This window comes from Podarcis melisellensis (assembly GCF_964234715.1).
Source record: "Podarcis melisellensis genome assembly, chromosome: 3".
Taxonomy (NCBI): domain Eukaryota; kingdom Metazoa; phylum Chordata; class Lepidosauria; order Squamata; family Lacertidae; genus Podarcis; species Podarcis melisellensis.
Genome location: NC_138530.1, coordinates 17,398,633 through 17,421,352, shown reverse-complemented (window position 1 = coordinate 17,421,352; position 22,720 = coordinate 17,398,633). Strand labels below are relative to the sequence as shown.

The window sequence follows — 22,720 nt, the reverse complement described above, 5'->3', positions numbered from 1 at the left end:
TTTAAGGTCTAACAGGAGCAGCCAGGCTATAAACGGCTCACATGTACCATGCCGACACCACAGCAGGGTATTGTTTTAGAAACGAGCATGCTGAGTGACCAACTATCAAACGGTTTGCAAGGATTCAAATCAAACAAATAAACAGGCTCAGGTCTTATCCAACACATGTTGCTCGCACAGTGACAGAGGGAAGTTGTGGGGGTGGTTTTTTTTGGGGGGGGGAGACGCACGACCACCCCAGGCACTTCAAATCAAGTCATGTCTCAGAGTTAACAGCCATCTTGCTCTGCATTTCAATTGAAAAGGCTGCCAGGGGTGGGGAGCCTGTAATCAGTCCGATGCAATCACTCCAACATCTCTGAAGAGTTAAGGGAACAGCACTGAGCCAAAGTACTTTGCACAGACCGGGCTTCTAAATGCTGGCCGCACAGCACCCATTCCCACCCAGTTCTGCCCACTGCAGGTGTTAGGGACTTGCTCCAGGAAACTGATGGGGCTGCAGTGGATGTGCTGGAAATGAGGGCAGCATTCTGCAAGGCTGCCAACTCCCACTGGCAGGCAGGCAGAGCATGGCAAGCAGCATGTCACATCAAACACATCGCTCTAAAACGCCAGAAACCTCTCTGAACCCAAAGCACCATAGCTCAGCGGCAGAGCACATGATTTGCATGTAGTCGCTCCTGAGTTCCATCCCCGGCAGCTCCAGCTCAAGAAGATAAATTGTCTGCCGGAGACCCTAGAAAATCACTGCCAGCCAGAGAAGTACCTCTGCGTTAAACAGATCGACTGCCCAAGTCACTGTACAGCCTTCTATGGCTCTTTAGGCTGACGAAGAAAGGACCACGGCTCCGTGGAAGAGCTTGCATGCACAAGGTCTCAGGTTCAAACCTTGGCATCTCCAGGCAGGACTGGGGATAGCTCCTGCCTGAAACCCTGGAAAGCTGCTGCCGGTTAGTGTAAGCAGTATGGAGCTAGATGGGCCAAGTATAAGGCAGCTTCCTAGGTTCCTGTTATTATATTTTCTTGGTCTTATTTCATCTGTATATTTTTCAATTGTCCATTGCAAACCGCGTTGAGCAGTCAGGCAGGTTGCCCACATATTTTTTGTAAGATAAAGTGGTTCCTCAGGTTAAATACTGAATTCGTTCCGGAGGTCCGTTCTTAACCTGAAACTGTTCTTAACCTGAAGCACCACTTTAGCTAATGGGGCCTCCTGCTGCCGCTGCACTGCCAGAGCACGATTTCTGTTCTCATCCTGAAGCAAAGTTCTTAACCTGAGGTACTGTTTCTGGATTAGTGGAGTCTGTAACCTGAAGCGTATGTAACCTGAAGAGTATGTAACCTGAGGTACCACTGTACTCATAAGTTCAGATGACAATTGATAGTCATGCGAAAACGAAAGTACCCCCTCTTTGAATTCTGTGATTTTACATATTGGGACATAATAACAACCACCTGTTCCGTAGAAGGCCTTCAAATTAGGTAAATGCAACCTCGGACGAACAAGAACACATGGCACATTACACTGTATCGTGATTTATTTAACAGAAGAGAGTCTTGAGGGCTGGATAGAGATGCCTGGAGGGCCATACATAACCTCCTGAACCTGAGGTTCCCCATCCCTGATCAAACTGTAGCTTATAGAAACCTTTTCTTAAGGGAGTTATAAGCAACCCCAATAGTGCCTTAAGAAAAGCAGATGTTCTACCACTGAGCTACACAGACATGCACGGAATAAGTTTTATGAAATGCACAAATAAAACAACTAGAATGCACCTAGTTATCTTACCTCCAGTAGGACTTGGATCTGGGGGTCCTAGGCTGACACCTCCCCAAGATCTTCCAGTCCATCCTCTCTCCCTCTTCACCTTTATCTTTCTTTTCCTGTCAAACTCTTCCCGCAGACGGAGCTTTTCTGCTTGCACCTTCTCCTGCTCCTCTTTATCCCGCTGATCAATGGTCTGGACCGCTCCTTGTTTCAGTACTGGAGCGTTGAGGCCAGGCCAGAGGAAACCCGAGCGTCCTAAGGCAGACGGAGAGCACAAGAACGACTTAGAGTACTTTCCAGATCACAGCTGTAACCGTGAAATGAGCTGTAGCTGTACAACAAGCATCGTCCGGTGTTAAGATTCAACTGCTTTTTAGGATGAATGGGGTGGGGAGCTAAACTACAATTAAGGAAAACAGCGTGCACTAAGTATATTGATAATAAATACATTTTATTTCTCTGTTTGTGGATATATAACCTGCTTCAGCTGACAAAGCAGTGTGCACTGAGATAGAACACAGAAGAGGATGAACTCAGTAAACCAAAAGCAATAAGCAACATTTATTTAGCCAACCTGGGGGTGGGGGTGTCCCATTTTGGGACTGGGGGACTGGATGTATTTGAAAACAAATAAAAATACAGTATGCACAGGTCTCACTTTACAAACATTCGCTACGTGAAAAAAATCACTTATACGAACATGCAGAATTACAGTGGTACCTCTGGTTATGAACTTAATTCATTCCAAAGTTCTGTTCTTAACCTGAAACCGTTCTTAACCTGAGTTACCACGTTAGCTAATGGGGCCTCCCGCTGCCGCTGTGCGATTTCTGTTCTTATCCTGAGGTAAAGTTCTTAACCCAAGGTACTACTTCTGGGTTAGCAGAGTCTGTAACCTGAAGTGTTTATAACCCGAGGTGTTTGTAACCCAAGGTACCACTGTTGTACCTGAACCTCACTGTGCACACTGCAGAATCAGATATTCGCACAGAGTATTTTTTACTTTCTTGTTTACACACCTCCTAGACTTAGCATTCTGTGGCTAACTATGTCCTCCTAGAGCTGGCTGGTTATGTGTGTGCCCTCAATAGGGTTTCAAATTATTTATATGTATTACTTCTGCAAACTATGGGGTCCCCCCAAGCATGCAGATACCTCGCTTTCGTATTTCAGCAGCCCTGGTTTGGTGTTGAGTGCTGATGAGAGTGGAGCTAGAGTTCACTCTTAGAGGGACCCAATATGAATGAAGAGGTTTCTGGCCTCTTGTGGATTTACCTTCGCCAATGATCTGGCCTCTATTGAGATCCTTCTTCAGCTTCTTCTTGGTTCTCTTCCCTCTTCCCTTCCTTCCACTGGCACCGCTCTCTGCCAAAACGCCTTTCCAGAGCTGATCAGCCGTCACTGAAACAGATATTGCACACAACTCATCCAAATTCTTAACAGCAGCAATTCAAGGGTGGGGTGGGGAAAACATGCTCAGGTGTCATTTAATCTAAGGTATGCCAAGCCGACTGTGCCTTGAGAAAGTGTCGAAGTGTCACCGAGAGACCGTTTGCAGGGATCAAAAACGAGGTCACGGGCATCTTGGGTCTGTAGCCTGACCTATTAATGCTCTGGATGGATAAAGCTCACATTTTCTTCATAACCATCTTGAATCATCATCATCATGGCTTGCTGAATATGAATGCCTACCAAATCATGAGTGTGTGTCTGGAAACACGGCTATGAAGATGGGCTGCAGTTGAGCAGACGAGTGGCTACCAACTTCAATACCCACTCTTGGGAACATAGGAACCTGCCTCATACGGAGACCATTGGTCCATATAGCTCAATGCTGTCTAACATGACCGGAAGTGTCTCTCCAGGATTTTAGAAGTAGGGCATTCACAGCCCCACCTGGAGATGCTGAGGAGCTTCTGAATGCAGAGCAGATGCTCTGCTGAATTTACCTCCTAACTGGCTTTGCTCTCTGTCCCCCCTCCACAAGGTTAAGATTACTATAATGAGGGGGCAGGTCCAGAAAGCTCAGGCCAGGTCCAGACAGGTCTTTCTCCATGTGATTGCAGAGACGTATACAGACCGAGAATGACTGCAGTGAGGGTAAAGGTAAAGGGACCCCTGACCATTAGGTCCAGTCGTGACCGACTCTGGGGTTGCAGAGCTCATCTCGCTTTATTGGCCGAGGGAGCCGGCATACAGCTTCCGGGTCATGTGGCCAGCATGACAAAGCCGCTTCTGGCGAACCAGAGCAGCGCACGGAAACGCCGTTTACCTTCCCGCTGGAGCGGTACCTATTTATCTACTTGCACTTTGAGGTGCTTTCAAACGGCTAGGTTGTCAGGAGCTGGGACCGAGCAACGGGAGCTCACCCCGTCGTGGGGATTTGAACCGCCGACCTTCTGATCAGCAAGTCCTAGGCTCTGCGGTTTAACCCACAGCGCCACAATGAGGGTAGGCTGTGTCAAAAATTACTTGCAAATCGGTTCACAGATTTCCTCCATCTATTCTTTGCTCAGCTTCCTTTTCAGTAACAGTTTCTTCTCAGACCCCAACCCAGACAGGGACTCTTATTTTCCTCTCACATCCCCTGGCATCCTGTATCTAACTTGTTTTCCTCCCCTCCCAGCAGCCACATGAACCATCACTTCTTAAAAGGGAGCAGCCTTGCTCCCTCGCCAACCCTGCTGCCTCTCCATCTTCCACAGTCAAGGCAGAAAGGAATGGAAACAGAAAGGAATCAATTCACAGCTTGTGGTGACAATGCCACTATGTGCTCCTTCCAGTCTCCTGCAACACCTCATACCGTGACAGTGCCCAGCCGGCGTCAAAGGACATTGATCACTTCGTGTGATTTCCCCCAAATTCCCAGCTCTTGAGCTCTTAACTAGCCACAGGGACACAGAAGAGGGCCTTCAAATGTTTGCCATGGAAACCAAAGGATGCATGAGGCATTCGGCTCCTTATGGTTAAATATCACAAAGCAAAAGGGCACAGATTGTGACAAGAGACTGATAACACGTTGTGATGGCTGGATAGCACCTCCAGGCTGCATGCTACCTCCCAAGATCTGAAGCAGCATGCCTCTGAATGACAGCCGCTGGGGCATTATAGGGGGAGAGAGCTGTGGCACTCAAGTCCTGCCTGAGGGCTTCCCATAGGCATCTGGTTGGCCACTCCGAAAACAGGATGCTGCTTCCAGATAAGGCTTTGGTCAGATCCAGGAGGGCTTATCCAATCGATCCAAAGCATGGCCTTGGTTAGGCTGCCCTCAACCAGAACCAGGGCTTTTTCGGATGTGGCCCCGATCTGGTGGAACGCTCTGTCACAAGAGACTAGGGCCCTGCGGGACTTGACATCTTTCCACAGGGCCTGCAAGACAGAGCTGTTCCACCAGGCCTTTGGCCAAGGCACAGACTGACCGCCTCCTTTGGTAATTCTCATAGAATTCTAGCCCAACGGTTGCCATTAATTTGATTCTGAATTAATTTTAGAATGAAATGAATGCTGTGTTACAGTGGTACCTCAGGTTACATACGCTTCAGGTTACAGACTCCGCTAACCCAGAAATAGTGCTTCAGCTTAAGAACATCAGGATGAGAACAGAAATCGTACTGTGGTGGCGCGGCAGCAGCGGGAGGCCCCATTAGCTAAAGTGGTGCTTCAGCTTAAGAACAGACCTCCGGAACGAATTAAGTACTTAACCCGAGGTACCACAGTACTTTTGTTGTTGTTAGCCGCTCTGAGCCCAGCTTCGGCTGGGGAGGGCGGAATATAAATAAAATTTTCTTCTTCTTCTTCTCTGCCAGCTCAGCTGGGACCCTCTGTTATTTTGCTCCTCCTCTCCAAGTTCAATCACATGCAAAGGTGCCTCCGTGCACTTCTTTCCCTCTTCCCTTCACACTTGTGTACTGGGTGTAATAAATGTTACCTTAAACCAGGTGTGGGGAAACTTTGCCCCACTACAGGTTGCTGAAATACAACCCCCTATCACCCCTGGCTATTGGCTATGCTTGCTGGGGGACGATGGGAGCTGAAGTTCCAGTGGTGTAGCGTGGGCTGCTGATGCCCAGAGCAGGGAAAGTGTTGTGCCCTCTTAGTGGACTGGGCAGCTGGGGTGGAGGCGCCGGCCAGAGGATGGGGTGTGCGGAACCTGCAAGGCACATGGCTGCTGGTGACAGTGGCTGCGTGCCTTTCTCATCCTTCTGGCTTGGGAAGCCCAGGAGACAGGGGGCATGGGTATTGCGCCCCTCCAGAATTTTGCTCCTGGGGACACTGCCCCTCTGCCCCCCCAATGCTACACCACTGTGTAGTTCAGCAACATCTGGAGGGCCAATGATTCCCAACCCTTGTCTTGAAGTGCGAACCACGCTGAATATAAAGAATAAGCAAATAAATAAAGAGTTGGGATCAACTTACGGCATTTATATATATTAATGACTATGTTCTCTCACCACTGTTGGAGGAAGCATTCTCTGAATACCAGTTTCTGGGAATAAAAAAATAAGTGTTGTGGCACAGGTCCTGCTTTTGGACTTCCCATAATCCTCTGGGTTGGCCACTGTGAGAACAGGATGCTGGACTAGCTGGGTTTTTGGCCTGATCCAACAGTACTTTTCCTGATGGTATCAAAAGCTGAGGAAAGGTAAAAGAAAACCACTTCTCCGTCCGTTTCCTAAGGGCTTTAACAAGAGCAAATGAGGCAGCTTTGGTACTCTATCCTGGCATGAAGACAGACTGAAAAGGGCCCAGGTAAATTATCTAAACGTGCCTGCAGTTGGATCATCACTACCCACTTCAACACCTTGCCTAAAAGTGGGATATTGGTGACTGGGTGATAGTTGCTCAGCCCTTGTGGGCCCACACAAGTCTTCTTAGGGGCTTATAGCACCTCCACAGTCTCTTTTTTATTTTTTTATACATTTTTATTGGTTTTTTTAACATATCATTTCCAACAATCATATAACATAACTTCGTATCTTATACAATATTTTAGACTTCCGTCAACACCTCTGATGATTTTTTGTTCTTTATCACTTATTCTGCATTTCTTAATTTCTCTATTACTCTTAATTATCATTAACTAATAATTCTCCTCATAGTCTTTCTTGCAATATTTCAGATAGTCCTCCTTACAAAACGTCTTGCAGTCCTACTAGCATAATCTGTTCATTACAGTTACTTTTCAAATCGTTCATATATTTACTCCAGTCTTCTAAGAATCTCTGGTCTCATAGGTTTCAAATCCTTCCTGTTAATTTATCTAATTCTGCATAGTCCATCAATTTCATCTGCCATTCTTCTTTCATCGGTAATTCTTCTTGCTTCCATTTTTGTGCCAATAATATTCTTGCTGCTAGCACCTCCACATTCTCAGACTGCCACAAATCAAACTGATCCACAATAACCTGACCAGATGGTGCTTTGGATGCTTCCTCAAGACTTTGTCATCCAATTCTGCGTGAATCTGAGCAATTTCATCTCTGGCCACACATTAGGCCGCTGATGCACTAAGACAGTCTCATGGTTTCCGTGGAGGACATGAAGTCCCGAGCGAGCACATCAGGACATGTGCAGCCTAAGTATGTGTTCAACTCCCTCCTACTGAAATCAATTTGGTACCCAGTTACGTAGGCTCAGTTTCAAGGGCTTCAATGGACAGGTTAAATGGATACAGGATGGTGGCCTGAGAGGGGAGAAAAGCTACGCAAATGTTGTTTCTGGTTATAAGCCGCAGCACCTGTTGTTTACAAGACTTACATTTATTGAAGAAGCTGCTGCGCCTGCACGGCTGCACTGTCACGTCGCGGAGGCCGGAAATGTAGCAATGCGTCTGGAAAGCACATGCCAAGGTAGCATACTGACAATTGACTCCAGACCCTGGGATCAAGGCGCAGCCTGGGGAGAGAAGCAAAGAGAGGTTAGCCTAACCAACAGGGCTGTCACCCAGTTAAAGAAATGTTAGCTGACAAATTAAATTAACGTAAATAAGATAATACTTCTGAAGAAGAAAAGGAAGCACATTTTGCTTGTTTTTTTTTTGGACAAGTGCATGCACACGCCTTCTTAGGAAAGGGGGAATGTCTCTTCTAAGACAATCCTGCCACTTGCCGTTTTTGCATTAAAAATGATGAATGGTTTTTGAAACCCCAACTGCCTAATTCATTGGGGACACTATTTTTAGATTTATTAACAGAAATCTTAATAGGCTTTAGATCTATTAATCTAACTGATTGATTTATGCTGCATCCCCAGTGTCAAATCATCCCCATAAGGTACCCAGGGTGCCTTGAATGATGGTCAGGGGTGCCTTGAGCAACACCGGCCTCTGTCCCTCTTTCCTTCCATCCCTCCTGAGAGCCAGTGTGGTGTAGTGGTTAAGAGCGGTAGTCACGTAATCTGGGGAACCGGGTTCGTGTCTCCGCTCCTCCACATGCAGCTGCTGGGTGACCTTGGGCCAGTCACACTTCTTTGAAGTCTCTCAGCCCCACTCACCTCACAGAGTGTTTGTTGTGGGGGAGGAAGGGAAAGGAGATTGTTAGCCGCTTTGAGACTCCTGAAGGGGAGTGAAAGGCAGGATATCAAATCCAAACTCTTCTTCTCTTCTTCTCCTCCTCCGATGCCCTCTCACACCTCTGCCTCCCAAAGGGTTGCACAACTGTTTATGGCAGCAGCCCTGGCTATAAGCTCCGCAGGCGAATGGTGCCTCTGGGACTCTTGGGGCTGGCCAGAGGTTGCAGGCAGGCAGCTCAGAGACTAGGGGTGGCAGCAGTGGCTGCCTGGAGGAATCCCAAGCAGTAGGGAGAGGAGGCTGAGAGAACACTCCACAAGGGAGGGTGTTTGAAAAAGGGTGAGGGGCTGCCAGCTCTGCAGGCAAGGGGTGACATAGCTGGGCTCCTGAGCCCCACAGGGGTGCCGCAGAAAGAATGTAGTTGGTCAAAGGAGCCATGGACTCAAAAAGGTTGAAAACCTCTGCCATAAGGCATTTAGCAGAGCCTGGTGTATTAAACCAATGTTTCTGCAGCCTATATCAATCCAAACACTTTCCTTGGGTCCCCAGCTGTTATTGGACTATAACTCCCATCATCCCTAGCTAGCAGGACCAGTGGTCAGGGATGATGGGAGTTGTAGTCCAGCTGGGGACCAAAGTTTGAGAAACATTGGGTTAGAGTGCTGGCTTAGGACCTGGAAGACGAGGGCTTGAATCCGCACTCAACCACAGTGCTCAATGGGTGAGCTTGCACCAGTCACTGTCTCTCAGCCTATGCACAGGGTTGTTGTAATGATAAAATGGGGGAAATGTGGTAAATGAATGAATGCCCACTGCTTGCCCTTGGTGGTGCACCTTCCCATGATCCTTGTTTGTGGTTTACGCTTGGGTTTCTGGCTCACCTGGCCTAACAGCCAGCTCTCCATGGGCACTGAAACCCAACTGCCTGGTGCTTAACCCTTATTAAGACATGACGGAAGGCGAACAGCGTTCGGTGAAAACAATTTCAACAGAATTATCATGATGGAGGGAGAGGGAGCCAATTCCAATGAGAAGTCTGATAGCAGAATCGGAGAAATGAGGCAAAGACAACAGTTTACAACAGGTGCCCAATAAAGAAATTGATTTTAGCTGGATGAGGATGGGAAAATGCACAGAAAGCCGATTAGAAGGAAAAGGAGCTACTGGATAATAAACACAAGAGTTATAAACACCGGCAGGTCACTGATTTCAGTGCTACATCACCAGGCACCACAGTAAACATCATCATTAGTCTTAACTAGGGTTGTCAACCAATTAAAGACTTTTTGTTAATCAAGCACTTGCCTCTTAACCAACAGCGTTTTCGGATCCCCATAGCCTCTGCTTTCTATAGGTTTCCACTAAGAAGTCCATGCTATGAATAGTTAGGCAACCTTAAGACCAGGAGTGGGGAACCTCTTTGGCTTCATGGGCCAGATCCTTATCAGGATTGCTCTCATGGGTGATTAGCAGAAGAACAGCAAAAGCAGATTTTGCAAGCCCTTATGGCCACCATGAGGTGTGGGAAGGGGGCGTTATTAGCTTTTGTTTGTTTCGCCTTGTTTTTATCATGTCTTTTGTTTTCTTATATTGTATTTTCTTGTTGTGAACCACCCTGAGATCTACAGATGAAGGGCGGTATACAATTTATAATTAAATAATAATAATAACAATAATAATAATAATAATAATAATAATGGGATAAACACATACTGCCTGTTACACAATGTTCTGAGGGCCTCACAATTCTTGCTACACTTGAGGACATTTTTTTTTAATCAACATCGATTTTATGTGGCTACATACCTAGAAAATTGGATGATTTTTATTAATGTATATGTTTAAATTAAGATGATGTATGAATGGTTATTGTATCTTAATATCAGTTTATTGTTTCAGGTTTTTTCCATTCTCCTCTTCCCTCTTAGTCCCCCCCCCCCCGCTTTCCCACCATTATACTTTCTTTGTTAAATCATTAATTCAAAAACAAATAGCAAGCAAAAATAAATTAACCCATGAGGCTTGTGTGTAATACAATAACTCTATGAACTCTATTCTTAGAACAATTTGAGGGTGGCAACACAAGAAAGGGCCTTCTCGGTAGTGGCTCCCCACTTGTTGAGTGCTCTCCCTAGGGCGTTAAACCTGGTGCCATCACTATCCATGTTTAGGTGCCAGGCAAAAAAACAACAACACATTCTTATTCATTCAGGTCATTGCTCCACAATTTTTTGACTTAGTGGAATAGGGTTGAGCTGGATCTGCTGTTTTATATATATATCTCATTGGTGAGCATTTTAGATTGTTTTTACTCTTGGCTTTCATGCTTTTCTTTACTGTTTGTTTCTGTAAGTCACTTTGAGTTTCACCTTTCTGAAAAGAGCAACTAATAAATGAAAACAGCAACACTAATTAAAACACTTCACAGAACAAGTTCAAATGTCAAGATCCATGTTAACAAAACCCTTCAATAAGTTACAAGAATCACAGAATCATAGAGTTGGAAGGGACCCTCAGGGTCATGTAGTCCAACTTCCTGCAATACAGAAATGCTGATATGCTCTGCTCTTACTTTAAAAATAGACTTGCATTAAAGTTAGTTAGCTAGAACACCAGGACAAGGCATGACTGGGTTTTGGGTGGGGGAAATGAGGGCAAGATTCACAGCAAGTTTCAAAGACCCATTTTTTGATTAAATTTCAAAGAAGAGGACTGCTCTTTGTGGCTTCACATTAAAGCAGGAAGACTGAATGGATTGGCAAAGCTGGCACTGAAGAAAGTGATCTTCTCACTGGAAGAATCCTGGAATCCCAATGAGCTTTGGGATTCTCTGAAACACAACTGGGAACTACTGGTTAATAGCAAGTCGCCTAATATGCAGAACTAATATGGGAGCAACAGAAATAGTTATGGCTGATGAATAACCACACAGGAAGGTGGAGGAACTCCCGCAGCTCCTGCCTGTCTATAAATTGCTCCCTTTCACCAGGACTGTGAACAGGAAACACCTGGGCTGAAACAGCTGCAATGTTCTGGGAAAGTTAATGTACAAAGAAACCTGATTAAGCTGCAAGATTGCAGCTCTAGAAACATCCAGTCCTATTAATTTTAATCTTCTAGCGGGCAACAAACTCCTTCACCTCAAGTTTTCTGTATCTTTTATCTGATCAGAATCCCAAAAGGCAAAATGCTAAATTGCATTACAAACAGAATTACACTGAACAAGAAGCCCCAAGGGAATGTACAACCCGGTTAATCACAACCCTGCATAGTGCATGTTTCACCTCCTTTCAGGGACACAATTGCTCAAATGCCTTTTACTTCAAAATATGGCAACGCCTCAAATTAATGGGTGGCCTTTATTTCAGAGAATCCTAGCTCAGGGGTGCCTCAGGCTCTCAATAACAGTTCTCCCCAAGTGGCATATGGACAGCCCATGGGACTCATAGGGCACTCGTATCTATGGGACCGCCTCTCCTGGTATGCCCTGCAGAGGACCTTAAGGTCCATGAATAACCATAGTTTAGAGCTCCCGAGCCCTAAGGAAGTCAGACTATCCTCCACCAGCGCCAGGGCCAGGGCATTTTCAGTGATGGCTCCAATCTGGTGGAATGCTCTGTCGCATGAGACTAGGGCCCTTCAGGATTTAACCTTCTTCCATCGGGCATGTAAGAGAGAACTATTCCGCCTGGCCTTTAATTTGAATTCAGCCTGATCTTTTATTTCCCTTCTCTTCCTTCCCCCTCCCCTTTTATGAAGATCACCTGCTCTGAGACCCCGCAGCAAATTCTCCCCTGGCCTCCTCGCTGGCTCATTTCAGCCAGCTAGCCCTGGGGATTATCTAACTGATTTTTGAATTTTACTGTTTTCACGAATTCATGCTTTTATACTGCATTTTATGCTGCTTTTATAATTAAGTGTTTTAAAGTGTTTAAAATTTGTTGTTAGCCGCCCTGAGCCTGGTTTTTGAACCAGAAAGAGCGGGGTATAAATAAAAAATTATTATTATTATTTATTATTATAAAGGACTCTGTCCCAGCCAATTGGCACTGGAAATAGCTGATCTATACATTCTTCAGCTGTCCCCTGTGCTTACTGACCAGTCCAGAGGTTCCCAAACTGTAAGCTTCATTCTGGTGATCTGTGGATTTGTGGTCGAAGTCAGGAGATGGCATACCCATCACATTAAACATTCAGATTGGTTTTTAATTGCACCTTTATTGCATCATATCTTATGTCAAAGAATTACAGCACTGTATGAGTTGGAATGGACCCCAAGGGTCATCTAGTCCAACCTCCTGCAATGCTAAAGCATTCATGACAGATGGCCATCCAGCCTCTGCTTAGAACCTCCAAGGAAGGAGAGTCTATCACGTCCTGAGGGAGACTGTTCCACTGTCAAACAGTTTTTACTGCCAGAAAGTACTTCCTGGTGTTTAGTCAGAACCTCCTTTCTTGTAAGCCATTGATCTGACTCCTACCCTCTGGAGCAGGAGGAAACAAGCTTGCTCCATCTTCCACGTGACAGCCCTTGAGACATTTGAAGATGGCTATCATATTTCCTCTCAGTCTCCTCTTTTCCAGGCTAAACATACCCAACTCCCTCAACCATTCCTCATAAGGCTTGGTTTCCAGACCCTTGTATTACAGCTTGAATTCCACAGAATATATACAAAAGAAGCAATTAAAAATACAGTTGCTGCAACAGGCAGAAAAACAATTAAGGGGTCTGCCAAGATCCTCAGCAGTTTTCAAGCGGTCTGTGGAAAATAAGTCTGGGAACCACTAAGTGAGATGACAGGGAAGGAGAGCTGTGGTGGCATCTCAATGTGGTGGAAGCTTCCACACACTGAGGTGGAGCAGGAAGGAGTAGGGGAGGAAGGCTGTGCATTGGAGTGAATTCAGGGTAATGCAGTGCTGGAGTGGAGATGAGTCCCAGGTCCTTCCCACTGCCAGGCCTGCTCTCCACCTGAGGCCTTTAATGTTGCATGCAGCGCTTTAGGGCTCCACGGTTGCCCACGGTTGCCCACTCTTACCCTAAGTAAAGAAAAGGTCCAAGCCTCTCCAACTGTAACTTCTTCTACCTCTTAAGAAGGGTATGTGAAGGAGCAGGGTCACTGTTGCAAACCGAATCAATATTTTAAGGGAGGGGGCAGTGTAGTAATATTTTTATATATAAATATAAGCCTACAATTTTAAGCAAATGTTGCTCATAAAAGCAAAGGAGGTTCTCCCACTGAAGGAATAGGCAAGCAGGTGGCCTTAGGGCAAACCCATATGCCAGCATCACCTTCTGACTTAAGAATAGTCCTTCACTTCTACCATTTACTCAAGTTTCTTTCTAGCACAGATTTCATCGGCTACTTTAAGTGCTTCTGAGCTCCTCTCCCACTTTTGCAGGAGCTGCTGCAAAAATGCAGTAGTAATTGTTCTTGCACGAAGTTTTTTTTTAATTAATCAATGATTATGTGGAAAAGGTTCTGAATCCTACATTATTTATGTCTCCTGTGAACAGATGCATTCAAATAGTTTTTATTCCAGTTCATGTTACAGTGGCAGCTAGGCAATATCAGATTGCACTCTAGGTCTGATTCAAATGCAACAAGGTTCCTTTTTCTGTCACTTGTTCACAACAGTTCAATCTTCATAATGTAAACTCAGAAGTAAATCCTACTGAGTTCAGCAGAGATTACTCTGACTGGGGTTAGAATTGCAACCTTAAAAAAGAGAGACATGGCTATAGAACAGAACTTTTCCATGTAGCGTATGGACTTGGAAAACCTTGCCAGTTTCAAAGTTCATTTCTTGAAAAGGGGCAATTTTATAGATCTGGAAGCAGGCAGGTTGGGGTGTATCATTCTCCAAAAATAGCTATAATGGATGCGGTGACATTTAAAGCAGAAATAACATAGCTTGTGCATGTTGGTAGTGTGCATTAACGGAACTGGAGAAAGACTCTCAAATGATTTAACGGTGTAAACGTCTACCCAGAAGGCAGTCACATAAGAGCCGTTAACTCCCAAGTCAGCATATATAAGATTGCTGGGGCTATTGGGAGTTTCAGCTCAACAGCAGCTGTGGGTCACAGCTTTAAGTTCACAGCTGGGGGAGATCTGAACAGGAGACAGGAAGGGAACACATGCTTTGCATGCAAAACATTCCAGTTTAAGGAAGGCTGGAAAAGACCTAGGTTTAAAACTCTGAAAATCCACTGCCAGCCAGCATAGCCAATTGGTTACCTATGTGATGACCTCCAGGGGTTGTTTGGCTGCAAGTCAGTGTGGTTGTTGCTCGGGAATGGTGGAAGTTATAAGTCTTAAATACCTGGAGGGCCCCACATCTACTGAACTAGATGGACCATTGGTATAATACATCAGCCTCCTGCAGAGAAAAACTACGTACGTTTACAGGTGGGCAGGGGGGGGGGCTATGTTCAACAGAGCAGAGTGTTAGAAACTCAGATACAGTGGTACCTCAGGTTAAGTACTTAATTTGTTTCGGAGGTCCGTTCTTAACCTGAAACTGTTCTTAACATGAAGCACCACTTTAGCTAATGGGGCCTCCTGCTGCCGCCAAAGCGCGATTTCTGATCTCATCCTGGAGCAAAGTTCTTAACCCGAGGTAATATTTCTGGGTTAGCGGAGTCTGTAACCTGAAGCATATGTAACCTGAAGCTCATGTAACCCGAGGTACCACTGTATATAATCTAGGCGCCAAATGGCTCCTTCATTTATGCCCTTCATTCCTGGTGTCCTCTGGTCCATGGGGTCACGAAGAGTCGGACACGACTAAGGAACACCACACACCCCCCCACCCCAGTAGGGGCTGGAGGCGGTTTACAGATAAAAATAAGAACCGCTACTAAAACAGGGGGAGGGGGAACCCACCATTAAAAACAACTGATAAATATATTGCATATTCTCTCAACGGTCAGCCCCGTTGTACTCAATGGGGCTTTACTCCCAGGTACACGTGCGATCCTATCTGCACGGTCGCTTGCGAGGGAGGAACCCTCGTGACGGGGCCCAGTCTGGGGTTTCGCTGCCTGGCAGCTGCGCTACACCGAGGACCAGAAAGCCCAAGGCGGCGGCGATGGGAGGCGGCAGGATCTGGGCAGAGTCAGGCGAGGGGGACGTACGAGGGACACAAGCCGCCGCCTCGAAGGGCGAGAGCAGCCCGAGGCCAATAGCATCCCGACCCCGCCGAAGAAGCAAGAATAAGTAAAAAGGGGGCTTCACCTCTCCACGCGGCTCTGAGGGCTCCGGCGCTGCAGGCTCTTTGAGCTACCACAGCTATGGCGGCCGCCATCTTGGCGGAGATCCTCCTCGGCCACCGTACTTGGTGCCCGCGCGTTTGCCCGAGATCTTAAAATCTCCAGGACGCGGCGCCCATCACAGGCTCCGTTTCGCGGCGCTCAGCACGGCGGTCAGGGAGGTATGAGGGAGCGGGCGAAGCTCGACTCGCCTGCCCATATTTTCAGAGTGCGCTGCAGGCAATACTGAGGACAGCCCCTCCTTCCCGGTGGAGGGGGCCTTCCCGTTAGGACCCGAAGACTCCTCTCCGCGCGTTAGGTAAAGACAGCCCAAAGGGGGTCAACAAGCCGCTTGTGGTTTTCAATACACTTCCGGGGGGTGGTTCGGAAAGCCGCTCCTGGAATCTCCCATGTGCGGGGCTGCGAGGGGCAGCTGCCCGCGCAAGGTAACGTGGAAAATGCCAAAGAGGTAGATGGAGCAGTGTCGTTAAGAGGCTCTTTTTCAATTGGAGTGTTTTGAAAGCAGGATCAAAAGGGGTGCAAGGGAGCCTGGACTGTTTCTCTGGCTTTTTATTTAATTAAAACATTCATAAACCCCATACTTATTTTTAAAACTCCTTGTGTTCTGAACAAAAAAACAGTGAACAGCATAATTAAAACAAAAATACAACATAAACCCAGTAACACAGCTCATAAAATCATATAAAAACAAATCAAGGACTGCAAAAAACTATCCTGTGTGTCAGTTACAACCTGTCTTCTGCATCTCACCTGGAGTTCTGCTCCTCCTACTCCCTGCTAACTGACTCCAAGGATTCCCCCCAGCCTGTCATTCAAAGTTGAAACCTTAAACCAGGGGTAGGCAACCTAAGGCCCGGGGGCCAGGTCCAGAGCAATCGCCTTCTCAATCCGGCCCGCGGATGGTCCGGGAATCAGCATGTTTTTACATGAGTAGAATGTGTCCTTTTATTTAAAATGCCTCTCTGGGTTATTTATGGGGCATAGGAATTCGTTCTTTTTTAAAAAATACCTGTATAGTCCGGCCCACCACATGGTCTGTGGGACGGTGGACAGCTGAAAAAGATTGTGACCCCTGCCCTAAATCCTGGCCTTTGCCTCTGCCCACCAGCACCCAGCAAGGAAGGGCCCCACTCACCCATACCTTTGTTCCCTGCTAATGTGGGTTTCCGTGTTTGGCAAAGTTTAATCAAACCTTGATCAATTCCAACTTTTACTAAATCCAGGCATTACAGTGGTACCTCAGGTTAAGTACTTAATTTGTTCCGGAGGTCTGTTCTTAACCTGAAACTGTTCTTAACCTGAAGCACCACTTTAGTTAATGGGACCTCCTGCTGCTGCCACGCCGCAGGAGCACTATTTCTGTTCTCACCTTGAAGCAAATTTCTTAACCCAAGGTACTATTTCTGGGTTAGCGGAGTCTGTAACCTGAAGCGTATGTAACCCAAGGTACCACTGTATGAGGATCTGGCACCCCCACAAACCCATAACAATACATTTTGTTGGAAAACAGATGGATAATGTGAGGTTATCTTCCTCACTCTGGATCTTTTGCATCAATCTGTGGTAATAAACTCCGTGCTTGTGCTAAAAATATGTTTAATGCTTGCAGTGCTAGGTGATATATATATATAAAAGCTGGTCCATCACAAATTATAACAGATAATTTCCTTCCACTCCTCCCCAACCCCCTGGTTATTTAGTTTTTATAACTAGTCTTAGATTATTTGTATCTAATTAAGTTTCTGCTCTAATGGACACAACTGGCAAAAGCTGTGGGGAGAACAAAGTCCAGTAACTGGACAACGAAAAGTGCCGGTTGCAAACTGGTTGTTTCACACAATCCCTTCCCTAGCCTGAATGGATGCCTGCTTAACTTCTTTATCTTGTTATGGCAGGTGCTTGAGGTGACTGGCTGGGAGAGCAATCTTTTCTATATCAAGATGAATAGCTGTGTAATGCTTTGCTGTCTTCAGGTAGGGAAGTCAGCTTCAAAACTGTTGAACTTTTTGGGGGGAACACATGCTTCCTGGTTCTGTTGGCAAAAACCCAGACATTTTGCTGATTTTTTGAATCACCCTCCCCCAATAGTTTCACCATTTGACTCTGTACATGTCCAGGACATATGGCAAACTTGCTTACGGTTGCATTTTAAAGAGAGTCAGTGTCGCACCAGTGGCTGGCAGAGCAATCCAAAAACCAGAAGAAGCCAGAATCATTTACGCCACTGTAATTTACCCCATTTGCAGATAGCAGTGCCTTTAAGAACACAAAGACTGCCATTAAGAACAACTGACCAGGCAGATCTTGTCCTTCCCTCAGCTGAGAAGTGGACAGAAACAGAAGAACTGAAAGAGGGAGGTTGCCAGTATAATAGGGGGTTTGATGTCAGCACATTAAAAGAGGTGTCCTTTTAAAACAGAGGTTTTGGAGCAAGGGTTTCTGGGCATAAGATGGCAGGGGCAGGACTCCATGTGGCTGGAGGAGGCTGCACGCAGAGACCTGGGAGGCTATCTGGCTGGCTGATTGATTGATTGATTGATTGATGCTTGGGACCCAAGCTTGCTGAACCTATAAGAGAAGTGAAGAAGTAGAAGAGTTTGGATTTGCTATCCCGCTTTATCACTACCCAAAGGAGTCTCAAAGCGGCTAACATTCTCCTTTCCCTTCCTCCCCCACAACAAACACTCTGTGAGGTGAGTGGGGCTGAGAGACTTCAGAGAAGTGTGACTAGCCCAAGGTCACCCAGCAGCTGCATGTGGAGGAGCAGAGACGCGAACCCGGTTCACCAGTTTACGAGTCTACCGCTCTTAACCACTACAAAAAACAGGTGATAGATACTCTTGCGGTGCAATGTTCTGCTGCACTCCTTCCACTGAAACTCAAGTTTTAAATATGTGTAAAATAAGCCATATTGCATAAAGACACAGCAGTCTCTGCTATGCCTCATTCCCAAGGGACACAAGCCCTCCTGGTTAAGTGCCAAGACCTTTGGAATTTTGCTGCCAATGTTGGGGTGGCCTGTAACAGTTTAATTTTCCCTAAAATGCACCTTTTGCAAAGCAATTTCCCCTTATATGATGCATTTCGGTACATCTTATTTTCACAAAAATATTCCTTTGTACACACAATTTGCCACAGTATATGCATTTCACATTGCTTGGCAGGAGAACCACGTTGCAAAATTTGGAAAAGTGCAAATTTTGAAGGATACCTGTGTTATGTTTCACATACTGTTTTGAGAAATTTGAATTTGGTAACTTTACGTTTAAATACGAATGAAGCTGAATTTCTCCCCTTACTCCCCTACATTTCTTGCAGGAATACTGCCACCAGGAAAGAAAGCAAATGGTCGCTTAATTCAGTAATTGCAATCACGGTCGTTGTAGGAGGCCTCAAGAAACGAACCAGAACCTTTTCTTTCTCTTTCTGTGGTTTGAAAAATAAAATAAAAAGGCGAGGCTCACAAAGCGAGAAAGATAATCCTCACTTTGTCATCTGAATGGCGAAGGAGGCAAATCTTAATTTAGCTGCCTCGTGTGTTCTCTCCTATGGAACCGCATTTCTCGTTGATGCAGCTGAGGCTTTGCCTGAAAGGGATTAAGGAAATCAGCCCTAGCTTTGCTCCCGGTATTTTACATAATGGCGTGAAGTTTAACCAGTAAAAGTATCAAGAGGCGGTAATGAGGCTCTAGCAAAAGTAATAATTTCCACTATTTGTGTGTGGTGTCGTAAATTAACTTCAGATTAAAGGAGAGAAAAGGAGAAGTTGAGTTCGGAGTGGCGTCTTGCATGCTTAAGAGAGATTTTGCAGAAAGCTAGAAAACTCATGCTGGCGAGGGAGATGTAATGTGCGATGGAGCAACTTAATAGAGCCCCGAGGTTTATTACCTGAGCTAGATCAGTAATGAAAGGACGTGGACCAGCCTATCCTATTAAGGAGCAGCAAACCGTGAGAGTACATAATGTTTGTATCTCAAGTACTTTGTGGGATTCCCCCCCCCCCCCAGCAGCTGGAGAAAATTCTAATACTAGCAAGCTCCCCCTTTTTAATAAGCCTTTGGAGAATGTAAAGTTAAGGACAGATGCAGAAAGCGGAAGTAGAGCAGCTATATGTCGTGTTCTACAGAAGATACCAGCATTTGACAGCATTGCCTATTGAGACGGAACAAAAATAACTCACAAAGGGAGAGCTGGAGAGGCCTTGATGTTGCCCACCAGCTCTCAGCACCTGATAACTGACTGAGCAGCATATAGTCCCCACTATACTGAGATGTACAGGGACACGGGTGGCGCTGTGGGTTAAATCACAGAGCCTAGGGCTTGCCAATCGGAAGGTCGGCGGTTTGAATCCCCGCAACGGGGTGAGCTCCTGTTGCTCGGTCCCTGCTCCCGCCAACCTAGCAGTTCGAAAGCACATCAAAGTGCAAGCAGATAAATAGGTACCGGTCTGGCGGGAAGGTAAACGGTGTTTCCATGCGCTGCTCTGGTTCGCCAGAAGTGGCTTAATCATGCTGGCCACATGACCTGGAAGCTGTACGCCGGCTCCCTTGGCCACTAAAGCGAGATGAGCACCGCAACCCCAGAGTCGTCTGTGACTGGACCTAACAGTCAGGGGTCCCTTTACCTTTACCTGTGGTGAGATGTATTGTATTTCTATTTAAATCATAACAATGGGGAAGAGAGATTTTGTGCTGGCCATCAGGCAATGGCTTTTCCATCCTGCCTTGCCCCACCCTCCAGCCCCAGGAGCCTTTCCCAGACCAAAACTTTAAGACAGGGTCTCCCAGACTTGGGTCTCCAGCTGTTTTTGGACTACAATTCCCATCATTCCTGACGACTGGTAGCTAGGGATGATGGGAGTTGATGTCCTAAGGCTTATTTGTAGAAGGAACAGTTCTCATCAAAGCTTTTGCCTTCCTGACTTGAGGGAACATGCATGATAGTTACTGTAATTTCCCTTTGCCCTGTGCAGAGACTTCTTAAAAGACCATATACTGAGTCATTGGTCTCCGAAGTCCATTTCAGGGGCCTAATACGGCCCTCTGGTCAGTTTAATCCGGCCCCTGCGGCAGTTTATTTCCTGGGGTAAAATCCTTAAAAAACCTCAACAACTCTTCAGCCCTAAGAAAAGCTCAACAACTTTGGGGTAAAATCATTAAAAAAGGTCAACAACCTCAGTCCTAAAAAAGGTCAACAACTTTGGTTGGCTCTTTGGTCGGCCCTCAAGGCCCTCCAGTTCATCACATCTGGCCCTCTTTTAAAAAAGTTTGGACACCACTGGATCTAGTTCAGTATTGCTTGACACTGGCTGGCAGGGTTTACAGGCAGGAGGTTCTCCCTGGACTGGTGTAGGGGATTGAATTTAGGGCCTTCAGCATGCAAAACAGATGCTCTCGCATGGCTGTTACCTCACCAGGGATCTTTTCATAGAGCTTTGTTTGCACATTCATCGCTCTCAGTTCATCACAGAAGTATCTCAGGTGCGCCACTGTTCCTTCAACACACAATGCCTTTAACAAGAAGAGAAAATAGCAGATGCCCGTTCACTACTTTCAAAGGGATTAGCCAGCTTTGGGAGCAGTTCACCAGAGGCAACAGTTTTCTAATTTTCAGAAAAAGGCACAAAGGTTTCTAAAAAGTTACGCTGTTCTTCATAATTTAAAGAAAAACCACAGCTCCGCTGCCCCCCACCCCCGGAGTGCAGCATCTGTTTATTAAGACTCTACAATACGATCACAAAGAACTGTTTTGTTCTTGAAACATGCTGAGAAATTGCACAGAATGAAAAGTAAAGATGATGCGGAAAGTATGGTAGCAACCGTTACCAACGTGCATTGTTATCGAGAGGCTGAAAAGACATTGGCTGCAGAAATGGAAAATCACAATCTGGATTATAGCATTTCTGCTGCTATCCCATTATTGGATGCTTTGCCCTCACAGGCTACACTTTTAGGGAGGCGAAAGGGGTTCTGTTTAGATATACACTTTCCCTCCATACACAACAGGAGGTGCAAAGATTGATTTTCAATGTGCAGGCTCAGAACACGGGAGGAGCCCTGCCAGGTGAGGTTGACGGCCCCTTGAGTCCAGCATCCCATTCCTACAGAGGCCCACCCAAATGCCTATGGGAAGCCCGCTAGCAGGACTGCGGCACAATAGCACTTTCTCATCTCTTTTTCACCTCAGCCAACTTCAGCATGTGGATCGGTCCATAGTGAGAGAGCTAGAGGAAGGCGTCTAAAACATACAGGGAGGAGAAATCTGTTGCTCTCCAGATTTCGTTGGACTGCTGTCTCCCATTAGCTCCACCTAGGAGGGATGGAGGGACATGCCAATTTCAACTCAACTGTTTCTCAGTTTGTTCTTTTTAAAAAATCACCAGCATTTGAATACGCACAATCTCCTAATCAACAGTGTGCATGCACATATACATTTCTGAGTGCCATTTTGCCAAATATACACATTTTTGTATGCAGTTTATCCTACTATAACACATTTTTGCATGTCATGTTCATTGAATATATGCATTTTTATCACACACACATATATGCATGCATTTATGTATGTATTTTTTAGTTTGAATTTCATAGCTGTTTAGCTTCACATGTTGGTTTGGGAAGAGCAGCTACAAACGAAACCCCAGGTTTCTTTGAGGGAGCAATGTGTGTTTGTTAAAAAGACTACGATGCCACTTTAAACAGTCATGGCTTCCCCCAAAGAATGCTATGAACTCTACCTTGTTAAGGGTCCTTAGAGTTTTTCGGAGGAACCCCCCCTCTTCGCTTCATAGAGCTACAACACTCAGAGCGGTTAAACGATTGACCTCCTCTTCTCCGGGAACTCTGGGAATTGCAGCTGTGCGAGGGGAATAAGGGGTCTATTAACAACTCTTAGCACCCTTAAGAAGCTGCAGTTCCCAGGACGCTTTGGTATAAAGTGTGCTTTAAACGTATGGTGCAGGAAGCCATGAATAATGTGCTTTGAGTTTATGGGGCCTTGTTTTCCTTCCCTTTCCCAGAATTTTTGCCAGTGCAGATTTGGAATGCTAAAGCACCCTTTAGCGGCTCGATAGTGCAAACTGTGTTAGAACGAACTGCTGCTTTGATGCTAATGAAAAGAAACCTCCCGAAGTTTCAGTTATTAAGAAGTCATCATTTGCTCTGCAGGGCCT

The 22,720-nt window shown here is 45.9% G+C and overlaps 1 protein-coding gene and 1 long non-coding RNA gene across 2 annotated transcripts in view; one reads left to right on the top strand and one right to left on the bottom strand.

Moving 5' to 3' along the window:
* The window catches only part of MRPS5 (mitochondrial ribosomal protein S5), a 45,985-nt gene extending 30,314 nt beyond the window's left edge, over positions 1-15,671 (bottom strand). Inside the window, exons 1-4 of the mRNA XM_081904254.1 lie at positions 15,515-15,671; positions 7,526-7,663; positions 3,044-3,169; positions 1,790-2,023 (exon numbers count right to left, since the gene is read on the bottom strand). Coding sequence (XP_081760380.1) covers positions 1,790-2,023; positions 3,044-3,169; positions 7,526-7,663; positions 15,515-15,584 — 568 coding nt within the window. The 5' untranslated portion in view covers positions 15,585-15,671. The remainder of the gene's footprint in view (positions 1-1,789; positions 2,024-3,043; positions 3,170-7,525; positions 7,664-15,514) is intronic.
* Positions 15,672-15,807: 136 nt separating this feature from the next.
* On the top strand, positions 15,808-19,301 carry LOC309366111. Its single transcript, XR_014166515.1, has 3 exons — positions 15,808-15,997; positions 17,445-17,522; positions 18,868-19,301. It is a non-coding gene; the product is annotated as an uncharacterized lncRNA (long non-coding RNA).
* Positions 19,302-22,720: the final 3,419 nt, after the last annotated feature.